We start from the raw sequence: 11,278 nt of genomic DNA, 5'->3' as shown, positions 1-11,278 counted from the left end.
AGTGTGGGTTTAGCATAGAACTTCCTCACCATAAAGGAAAAGGAAAACAAAATGTTTTTCCTTCTAAAACAGCTGCGTAACTTGCTGGCTAAGCAAATGTTTTCCCTATTGTAGTTCAGAAAGGAACAGCACTTGGAGGACTTGTCTCCCCTTAACCCTTCCTTCCACCCTGGACTGTACCATTCATTCTTAGATTACAGGGTGATCAAAAGCAGAAATTCAGTTAGTACTTGTCAAAACTCGTCCCTCTTCCCTTTGTAAGCTAACATTCTTCTCGTCGCGGCGACCAGAAACGGTTCAGGGGCTGCTGCGCTTGCAAGGTCGCTGCAGGAGGGAGCACCGAACTTTGGACTGCACCTCAGAGGGCGAGGTAAACAAGAGGGCTATAAATGTCAGTGTCAGCCTGTGGCTTTGTGGAGCTGCCCTAACTAGAGCAAAGAGAGGGAAGACGCAAGCTAGTCTGAAGGGGTTGCGTAAGTAGGACTTGATTCTTTTAGAGTTTGGGAAATATTTTCTGAGGTAAAGTATGTTTCTCTCCTGCCTTAAGATAGGCTTAGTAAAAAGATGACTAATAGACATTAAAAAATATTTTTTTAAAGTGAACAAGAAGTGTCTGGGGAAAATAGTTAACTTTTTGAAAAATTCTTTTTATGTTTTTATTGTTGCTGATTTCTGTCCTTTACTGGGCCGGGCTCAGGGGAAGTTGGGGCAATGGAAAATGCAGCTGTTTCTCTCTGCAGGAGACTGTGGTCTCAGATGGGCAATATTATCTGGTTAAATTCCAGTGCTTCCCACCGAAGTTTAGAGTGGGGACAGACAAGAGGAAAAGCTAGTGGATTTCAAGAGCGGACATGGTAAATAGGCGCATTCTACCGTACTGTCCAGATGTCCAGGGAAATCAGAAGCAGCTTCAGAGTGGAGAGCCGGGACGGAGCAGGCTCCGTCCCCAGTGCAGAAGTGGTCACTTTTAGGCAGTACGGTGGCGCCCTAGGTGGTCCTTTGGTGGGTAACTTTAAGTAGAGAGTGGAAGCTTGAAGATTGATGAGGGGCTTTAAAATGCTGGTCTGAAGTTCAGAGGGAGAGAATGTGTGGCAAAGAGTATGCCTGCTTTCCTTCTAATGGGGTACAATCAAATGTAGTTCTAAACATAAACAGCTAATTCAGGCTTGCGACTGAAGACTAATGAAGGCTATACCTACTGTCCAGTTGTTACTGGATCTAATTTTGTTATTTGCCTTCATTCAAATATATATATATATATATATATATTTGACAGTTATAATTAAAATGCAAAGCTTATTCCATAAAAACAGCTTTAAGCAAAGCTGAGCAGCCTATTGGTTAATGAAGGGCAATTCTGCAGGTGGGACGTATCCTCTCCAGTCTCCCCTTTGTCACCAGATCACTCTGGGTGAGGGAAATAGTCTCTCTCCTCAGTGATGTCCGCCATGTAGCCATTGGAAAATATTTTCTTTACAGCAGAGTATCAAGGGCCGAGTCCTCATGCTGGAGTTCTATAAGAGCTGAATTTTAGTGTGTGTGTGTGTGTGTGTGTGTGTGTGTGTGTGTGTGTGTTAGAGATTTGACCCGAAGCCTCATGTCAATTTAGTCTAGGAAAGAAATACAAGCTAGACTTCCTATTAAGAAACTGAATAGCTTCCCCCCCCCTTTCAGAGCATAGAGCATAGAGCATAGAGCATAGAGCATAGAGCATAGAGCATAGAGCATAGTAGAAAATCGACTGCTATAGTTATTGCAAGGTGAAATATTTAAAAACTATCAGTATACCCTGCTAGCAGAGAGATCCATGGTTTGGATTGGTCAGAACCAACTTAAATCTACTCTTGTGGATTATTACCTGTATGGCCTTAGAGAAGGCACCCAAGCCTCTCTAAGCCATAGTTTCCTCAACTACAGAAAGGGCAATAGCATAAATTTTCTGAGGCACGATTGGCATCTGGAAATGTGCTTAACAGTTTTCCCTTTTTGCCTTTATAGTTCTAGCAAAACCCAGTAATTGACCAACATAAGAATAATCCCTTTATTATTGTAAATATGTCCCTAAAGGAACTTCCCAGATTAAACATAAGAATTAGTACAAATAGCTGAAGTGGATTTAAAAGTCACCTTTTCTCTTTCCTGTCTTGTTTTATTTGGGGGCATAGCCTCACAGTGTGACCCTGGCTGGCCTGGACCTTGCTATATGTAGACGTATTATATAAGATTCGTTCAGTTGCCTCTGCTTCCTGGTTGCTGTGATTAAAGGTGTACGTACCACACCCAGCTACCCCACCTCCTCCTCGCTCTTTCATTCTTTCTTTTTGGTTTGATTTTTCAAGACAAGGTCTCACAAGTAGTACTGGCTGTTGTGGAATTCACTACAAAGACCAGGCTGGTCTGGAACTCATATCAAACTGCCTCTGCCTCCTGAATACAGGGATTAAGAGCATGAGCCACTCTAACCAGCTCCTTCACACTTCTTCAGAGGCCCTTATCGTTCCTAGGAGAGAGCTGTCCCACTGTATAGCTGAGGATGGCCTCTAACTTGAGATTCTTCTGCCTCAGCTCCCAAATGCTGGGTTACAGGTGTGATGCTGTGACCAGCTAAATTTTTATTCAGAAGCATTTAACGCCATGAGGCCTGTTCTCTATTCCAGAGAGGTCTGGAACTCGCCTGTAGCCAGACTGTTCTTGAACTCAGAGGCATCCTTCTGGCTTAGCTCTCTGCTGTAAGTTTTACAGGCATGAGCAACCACACCTGACTTCTTGTGTTCTTCTGTCAAAATGACTGAGAGTTAGCTGTGTAGATGATCTTCTTCTTCTTCTTCTTCTTCTTCTTCTTCTTCTTCTTCTTCTTCTTCTTCTTCTTCTTCTTCTTCTTCTTCTTCTTCTTCTTCTTCTTCTTCTTCTTCTTCTTCTTCTTCTCTTGTCAGATATTTACTACTTTAATTTTCCTGTGAGAGGGGCATCTTTTTATCTGAGAATGTTCTGTCCAGCCACAGGAACTTCATGAAGGCACTTGTAGCAACCACAACCTTTTTGGTGTGCAGAATACTGTGGAAAGAGTCTTAGATGGAGCAAGAGCTCTTGTAATATTGCTCCTTGGCTAGGATTTTCCTCTCTTGGTCACACATAACCATGAGTATGGTCGCAATATCAAAGCAGTCTAGTCTTATGTCTGAAGAGATTTAAATCCTACACTATCATGTTACTACATATGGAGGACTAACAAGCCAAAAAGATTGAATGCACCCAAGATGTTTAAAAATGTGGAAGGCTTGAACTTGAAGCCATGGTTTACTGTCTGCCTTTTGCCTGGCACGGTACAGGAAGATTTCATGCAAGAAGAGCTAAGGGCCACCATGAACCACATTCATGATGGCACCATGCCTCCACTGTCATGTCCTCACTTCTCTTTCTGGGCTGATTCTTTTCAGTGTTGTGCAGAGTTCGGTACTGACATTTTCTAGATCGACAGGGGACAGAACAAAGCAGTTAGAGCTCAATGCATGTCAAATGTGTTTGCAGAATGTTCTGTATGCACTACAGTTGGAAGGTGTTATGAATATGTGTCTTCCCAGGCACATATGAAATGTGTCTAATCAGGCACATTTGCATATATGTGCTGCTTATGGAAATACTGTCATGTGGTGCAGGTGGACGGTCGATCATCCGACCATTCCTCTTAGCTAGCACCTTCCCCTTTACAGGATCATTTAGTGGAAGGAGGCTCATGACAATGGTGTCCCCAGCCCAACAAAATGGAATCCATAAGCTGTATTAATAAGTATAATTGTACCCACTATGTTTACAGCAATTCATAGCAATGACTGTGAAGTTATCAATGAAGACTGTATCTCTTGTTTTACAGGACAACCCCAGCAATGTGGAGAAGCCTAGGGCTTGCCCTGGCTCTCTGTCTCCTCCCCTATGGAGGAGCAGAGAGCCAAGGCCAAAGCCCTGCTTGTAAGCAAGCTCCACCCTGGAACATAGGAGATCAAAATCCAATGTTAAACTCCGAGGGCACAGTGACAGTGGTTGCTCTTCTTCAAGCCAGCTGATACCTGTGCCTTCTGCAGGCATCCAGGTAAGGAATCTTTGAAGGTTTGGGATATCTTTAGGGAAAGGCTACTAAATACAAATGTATGCATATAAAATGCAATACAAATAATGTAATTGTTAAATAACGCTTTTGAAGACAAGTAAGTTTGTATAGCTTGCACGCGCGCGCACGCGCGCGCACACACACACACACACACACACACACACACCCCGCAGATACATGTAGTACTATTAAAATGTTTACTGTAGTATTCCTGGGCTTTGGACATATTTTCCTATTAGTGGAGCAGATATACACACACACACACACTAAACGCTAAAATGCTAATAGACGGTCTTGCATCATTCAACAACCATAAACAAAAAATATTGGTTGACTCATCCACCAAATATTAATTGCATAACATTCTGTATATATGGAAAATGAATCTAAATTTATACTAGTTTGGAGCTCACTTTCATGCAAGCATTTAGCATTAAGTTTCAAGTTTTCAACAATTGTAAAAGTTAAAGTCTTAGTCTTAGGACACAAAGAAAAATTACAGCCAGTTAAAAATAAGAGCTTCACGGAAAGCAAAAAAATGTAGAAGGCAGAACAGATAAACTAAATGTCATCATGCATTTTATGTGTTTTCTCCCTAGATTGGAAGACCTGCGAATAAAACTAGAGAACCAAGGATATTTTAACATCTCCTATATTGTTGTTAATCATCAAGGATCTCCTTCCCAATTAAAACACGCACATCTTAAAAAGCAGGTGTCAGATCACATTGCTGTTTACAGACAAGAAGAACATCAAACAGATGTCTGGACGCTCTTAAATGGAAACAAAGATGACTTCCTCATATATGACAGGTGAGCCGTCCTCCGGGTCCTTCCTATTTATTTTCTTTTACTGTACACAGTAATCTTCGTTACTGCCCAATGCCACAGTTCATCTCTCCTCGCATGGGATTCCTTACTGTCGGAAACACTTTCAGTTTCCACCCTATGACAGACACTGCCCTACTGTTTTTCTCCCCAGCTTTCTACTTCCTCTCCCCCTTCCTCCTCTCCTCCTTCTCAGTTTTCTTCCTACTACATTCCCCCCGTTTACATGCTTGTATTATTCAGGGGGATTTAGTTTTCTTCTCTTCACACTGAACATTCTGCAAACTGAGCTCATCTTGTCTCTGACCACAGTGCCCACACATAAAGCCTAGTGAACTGAAATAACTACCAAGTTCAAATACAGTAACTGAACACCAGACCAAGATATGTGTTCCACAGTTACAGTCATAAACATCTTAAATTTGGTGACTCAAATGGGAATCAACTACATTCTTTCTTAAATGTTGACCTTTCTGTGAGTCTTGGAGGGAGGCCAGCATTACCCTGTTAAACTGTTTTGCAGAACATGACAATACCGTCTTGGGTGATGGCCTTGCTGCCATCTGCCCTTCAGAAAACTGTGACAGGCAGGTGTTAAGGAATTGTAATCATTCACCAGCTTCTGTGTCTCGCACTTATTTATACTGCCTTTATAATCAGCCCCTTGGGTGACTTTCCTGTTACTTCTCCCTCGGATTTTTGCAACAGCTTCTCGGGTGTTTCTTTCCTGACTTGTATTTAGTAGTAAAAGATTTAAATAAGGTGCTTAACCTTTTTTTCTCATCAAGCACTCAAGTTTCAAATTCTGTCTGCTGAAGTGGTTGGTTTTTATGGTTTTGAACAACATTTTTGAGTTAAATATGAGTTCACCATTTCACTAGGTAGAAATAGAAAACTGACTATACACTCCCCTCTGTGTTAAATAAATGGAAGAATCATTTGCATAACACACATAGTTCTTAGTAATGTGCAGATTAATGACCACACTTGTTCGTGTCTAAAGTAATTGACAATTTTGCAGCCATATGCTTGTGTCTCTTAATTAAGTATGGTAATTGTTTTGCGCATGACACGTATGAATCCATTTTGGAATCTACAATTAAATAAAGCATTCATATTTTTAGAGAATTTCAATGCATATATTGTCTTCTATACAACATTCTGAGTTGAAACTTGCTTTCTTCTGGCTCCATACGGGCTGAATGTTCACTTTGCTCCCATTAAATATCATTTTAGCTTACGTTTGCTTCTCTTAGGCCTCTAAACTAATCTAGCCAATAGTAAAGTACACTACTTTGGCACTCATATAAAGATGTATATTTTGGTATATAATGTCGGTAAAAATAGACATTTCAACCTTATCATTTTTGAGAATGTCAAATTATAATCCTAGTTATTTTATTGAAGACTTTATTATGCCAGGTAGTTCATTAAAAAAACGAGCTAGTGGGCCCAGGGCATGCATGTGTTATATATTGGAACGCCAGTACTTATGATATTCAGTAGACAGTGGAATCATAAGTTTCAGGCTACCTTAGATGCCACAGTGAGTGCAAGGCTAAGCTGAATTAAATTACCTAAAAATCTACCTAAAAAAGAAAAAAAAATCAAGGACTGGGGATGCAGCTCACTGACAGAGAACTTAGGACGTGCAAGGCCTAGGTTTATTTCCTACACTACAAAAATAATAAATAAATAAGATTCTGCCCATTCTGGACATTGTTTTGGTTGTGTTATGATTTCTGGTTCTGTGAAATTTGTCTTGCTTAAGCAGTTTTGAAGAGTTGCCATGATTAGTCTTTGGCAGAATATAAAATTAAAATTAAATATGTATTTGAGTCAGTCATTACACATTTTAAAAAAATTATTAGTGACACGTATAACATTTCAATACTAATTTAATATCCAATACTAACTTCAAATACTAAGATTAGACTCAGTGTAATCTCGCTGTACCCTGACCTGGTATACATCCTGGAAACTCAACTGGAGACTCCGTTCAAGGAAATGTATTAAAAGTATAGAAGAGTCTTGGCCCATAGCACCTAACACAATGAGCCCTAGTAGGGCCACAGCACAGCAGTAACCTCGTGTTTGACTTTTAGATGTGGCCGTCTTGTGTATCACCTTGGTTTGCCCTACTCCTTCCTCACTTTCCCGTATGTTGAAGAAGCCATCAAGATCGCTTACTGTGAGAAGCGGTGCGGAAACTGCTCTTTCACGGTAGGTATTTTTCTCAATTGCTTTTACTGGGGGATAAGGAGAAAACTTAAAAAAAATTCTATCTAAATAAGTGGTTCACCATCAATTATAAAAGGAAAAGTTTAAATGCTCATTTTTTTGTTAGGTAGCACACTTTAAAACATATTTTCAAGATTTATATTGATGCCTTTATCTAGAAAGGCTTTCAAAGCAGACAAACTGGTGAGATGGCTCAGTGGTTAAGGATACCTGCAGCTTTGGCAGGGGAGCCCTCTTCAGTCCCCATCACCCACACAGCAGCTTACAGCCATTCCAATTCTAGTTCCAGGGGATCCAGTACCATCTTCTGGCCTCTGAGGGTACCAGGTACAAATGCAGTGCATTCAATACATGGAGGCAAGACATTCATACACGTGAAGCAAAAATAAATATTTAAAAATAATAAAAAAAATTAAGGTATATCACTATATCAGTTACTAATGAATGTTGTTGCATGGAGGATGTGCTCGAAGAATTTAGTCAACACTTAAAATATTCTGACTGTGGAAACCTGGGCAGAAGCTCTTCTATGATGTTACCTGTCAGGGAATTAAAACTATTTAATTTGTCAAGGATTCAGGACAATCAGTTTTTTTAAAGAGCTATCCTCTTTTCCTTCTGTAAGTTGAATATTGCCATGTAAAAGAAACATGTACTACCAATTACCGATATCTCGTAATAACCATGAAGATGCTTATTTCTTGTTATGAGAAGTACTACATTTAAATATTTCTATACAAATTTAATTTTTATCAACTAAAATGTTTTCCCTCCTATTGAAGTGAAAATAATTTTTTTTTTGCTAAATTGGTCAGATTGTTAAATTTTAAATTCAGGTTTAAAAATGTTCTGAAATTATATAGTAATCAACTAATTTGGTTGGCAGGCCACATTAATCATACCAATTTGACATTTTAATATTTATAAAATTCTGAGAGCTATTTTCAGATTTTAAAGAGGAAGAGACTGAGTTGCAAATAAAGCTCTTAAAGTTGAACCGACACTAAATAATTAGTGCCATTAAGTTTTATTTTTCATATTTTGGGATTATTTTTTATTTTGCATTTGTGTAAATGCCTACTTAAATTTGCCCAGCTGAATTGAAATAAAAAGGCAAAAAAGATTTCCCATAATAGGCTTAAAACTTGTGAGGTATTTAAAGAGAATAACAGTATAGAATCTGATATCTACATCAAATCGGGACCTTTCTGTTTTGCTGTCTCCCAGATGCCATCAACTATATGATACATTATTTGTTCAACCAAGAGAGAGAGAGAAAAAACTGCTGTCAATTAAAGTAGGCTGCGATGCCATTTTTACACAACAGAACTGTGAAAACATTACTAAAGCTTTGGTGAAGTTAAAAACATCTTCTCACACACGTTGCAGAATGAAAAGTTGCCCGTCTTCACTAACATTTTTGAGTTGTCAGAAGCTATTTATTTAGTTTTCGACAACAGGATTAGATCAGATGGCAAGCTTGAAAAGTGACGAGTAGCACAACTGGTTAAGATTCTGAACTATTTGGCTAACTTCATTACGCTCAGCCAGTTAACTTAAGTTTGATTTTACAGAGAGAAATATAGTAGTTTGGCTTCCTTCGATCTATTATAAGAATTGTAGATGTTGCGAGTAAGATCAGGCTCGTTTTTGGTGATGTATTAGCCAAGTGTATCCCACCCGATTCACTTGTTGGAATAAAGTATGTTGGTTCTACAAGTAATTTTGTCCTGCATTCATGGTAATTCTATAAGCGAGTTAATAAGTGATTTATAAATTTGTTCCAGAGTCTTGAAGATGAAGCCTTCTGTAAAAACGTGTCCTCGGCTACTGCGAGTAAAACCACAGAGCCCTCAGAGGCGCATAAGCACCACAAGCACCATGACAAACACGGGCATGAACATCTTGGGAGCAGTAAGCCTTCAGAGAATCAGCAACCAGGGGCACTAGATGTCGAGACAAGTCTTCCTCCTTCAGGCTTGCACCACCACCACCACCACCATAAGCACAAGGGGCAGCACAGGCAGGGTCACTTAGAGAGCTGAGACATGGGGGCAAGTGAAGGCTTGCAACTTTCACTTGCCCAGAGGAAGCTCTGACGAAGGGGATGCATAAACCAGCTCCTGTGTAAGTTATCTGAGGAGTCTGGGGCAGCTACCAGTAGCTGCTGCTGCCACTGCCGACACCTCATATTTGAGAAGTCAGGGTCTGCAATCACTTGACAGTGTGCTGAAAACCTCCCATCCTTGTGTAGCTGACAGGGGCTTTTCGCGGAGGAGAAAGTCATTGAATCCTGTCAATGTAGATCACCTCCAGCTGCCTGACACAGTCAGCATGTAAGCCCCACAGAAGCCAGCCCCAACTGAAGCTGAAATAATAAGACCAAGAAGTGAAAATGACATTCGAACTAAATATTTAAAATAAAGCGTACTCTCCCCAACTCCATCTAAAGACACAATTTCATTTCTAGAATGTTTCCAATCCATTTAATTAATTAGTGAACTAAAAGTAGTTGAAATTGGATTTGTGCAAACATGGAGAAATCTACCACATTGGCTTCTAAAATTTAAAATTTTTATGCCACAAACCATTTCATGCAAATCAGATTTGTACCGTGGGGCAACTGAAAAGTGATTGCGGCCATTGGTTAATATGTCTTTCTTTTTCTTTCTCCAGTGTTCTAGTTACATTGATGAGAACAGAAACATAAACTATGACCTAGGGGTTTCTGTTGGATAGCTCGTAATTAAGAACGGAGAAAGAACAACAAAGACATATTTTCCAGTTTTTTTTTCTTTACTTAAAACTTTCAAAACAATAGAAACTTTGTCTTTCTAATCTTATACTTTAAACCGATTAAATCTTTAACAGACTACATTTTAAATATCTACTTATCTTTTTTATCTCTAAGACTCCTAGCTTGAGTTTCACTACATATATCTGTGAATCTTGTTTTTTTCATCTAATGCTGTATCAGTCTTCTGAGTTGTGAGTGACTGTCTTGAAAGATGTAATGGAAGAAAAGTATGGTGTTAATCTGCATAGTGCTTAAGACAGTATTTCCATAACCAATGATGGTTTAATAGAGAAACTGAGTCCTATGAACCTGAACTCCTTTATGGCTAATACAATTAAGCAAGAATGGAGAATAGAATTGATTGGCTACAGTACAGATTATCAAAAATAAATGCAACTTAAAAAGCTGGAAAGTGTGTGTCTTTATTGTTCAGCTCACATTGAAAGTAGAAGTGCATCTTTAGAGCCTTAAAGAAAACTAGGTAAGTTGTTGCTAATACACTAAATGCCCTGCTCAAAACCGCCTCCGAGTGAGGCGGGTGTCTTTGGAGGCCGCGAGGCGCTGCTCTAGGTCTCGGATAGTGTTCTGGAGACTTGCAATTTCCTTGTTCTTTTCCTCCTGAAGATGCTGAAGCTTCTAAATGAAGCAGAAAAAAACTTTGTCATAGCAACTTAGAAGTAAGGTTAAGTATAATGAACTACAAAGTAGCAATCATAACACTTGTACTTTAAAAACTATCCTACGGGCTGGAAGGCCTGTAGCTTCATTTTTGTGTGCTTTAAAGAGAAAGACTAGTATAAGGCTACAAAAATAATTTAATATACTTAAAACAAATATGTTATGGTTTGCCCTGGAGTTATCTGTATTTTGATGCTAATTTCACTGCCCCAAGGACAGCTGCTTAGTCACATACTCAGGAATCAGGTGACTTCACCAGAACCTTCTTCCCATTGAATTTGTAAAATACAGGTGAGGGGCAGGTACAGGATAGAAGGAGGCCTGTCATTGGAGGAGAAGGAAGGATGGGTGGGAGAGAAGTTTGAAGGAAGAGGAGAAGACTGGAATGGAAAAGAGGAAGAGACAGGAGGGAGAGAGAGAGAAGCCATGGCAGGAGAATATGGCAGGTGACATTAAGATTCTGCTCTGTGTATTTACAGGTTGCTATTAATATGTTCTTAAGGGATGGATGGTACTGGGCTTTGTATGTTTAGGTGGGCAATTATATCTTATCAATTGGATCTAAGGTTATTGTGTTGTGTGTTCTTCATGTGTAGATTTAAGTGTAATGGAGTGTGGGGCGACTGGTCC

At 39.5% G+C, this 11,278-nt stretch overlaps 2 protein-coding genes across 3 annotated transcripts in view; one reads left to right on the top strand and one right to left on the bottom strand.

Annotated features, from left to right (window-relative positions):
• Positions 1-373: 373 nt before the first annotated feature.
• Selenop (selenoprotein P) lies at positions 374-10,378 on the top strand. 2 transcript variants are annotated; one of them, XM_032898831.1, is made up of 5 exons: positions 374-473; positions 3,872-4,087; positions 4,705-4,917; positions 7,038-7,155; positions 8,961-10,378. In XM_032898831.1, the coding sequence occupies exons 2-5, from the start codon at positions 3,885-3,887 to the stop codon at positions 9,582-9,584; spliced, it is 1,158 nt and encodes a 385-aa protein (XP_032754722.1). In that variant the 5' UTR covers positions 374-473; positions 3,872-3,884; the 3' UTR covers positions 9,585-10,378. The 2 variants fall into 2 exon arrangements, with proteins under 2 accessions (XP_032754722.1, XP_032754723.1); XM_032898832.1 differs by having other exon boundaries at positions 8,961-9,566.
• Positions 9,969-11,278, bottom strand: part of Ccdc152 (coiled-coil domain containing 152) — a 21,639-nt gene continuing 20,329 nt past the window's right edge. Inside the window, exon 8 of the mRNA XM_032898834.1 lies at positions 9,969-10,606. Coding sequence (XP_032754725.1) covers positions 10,484-10,606 — 123 coding nt within the window. The 3' untranslated portion in view covers positions 9,969-10,483. The remainder of the gene's footprint in view (positions 10,607-11,278) is intronic.

This window comes from Rattus rattus, chromosome 3, assembly GCF_011064425.1.
Source record: "Rattus rattus isolate New Zealand chromosome 3, Rrattus_CSIRO_v1, whole genome shotgun sequence".
Lineage (NCBI taxonomy): Eukaryota > Metazoa > Chordata > Mammalia > Rodentia > Muridae > Rattus > Rattus rattus.
Note: the sequence above shows the minus strand (reverse complement) of the source record. Positions and strands in the feature narration are given on the sequence as shown.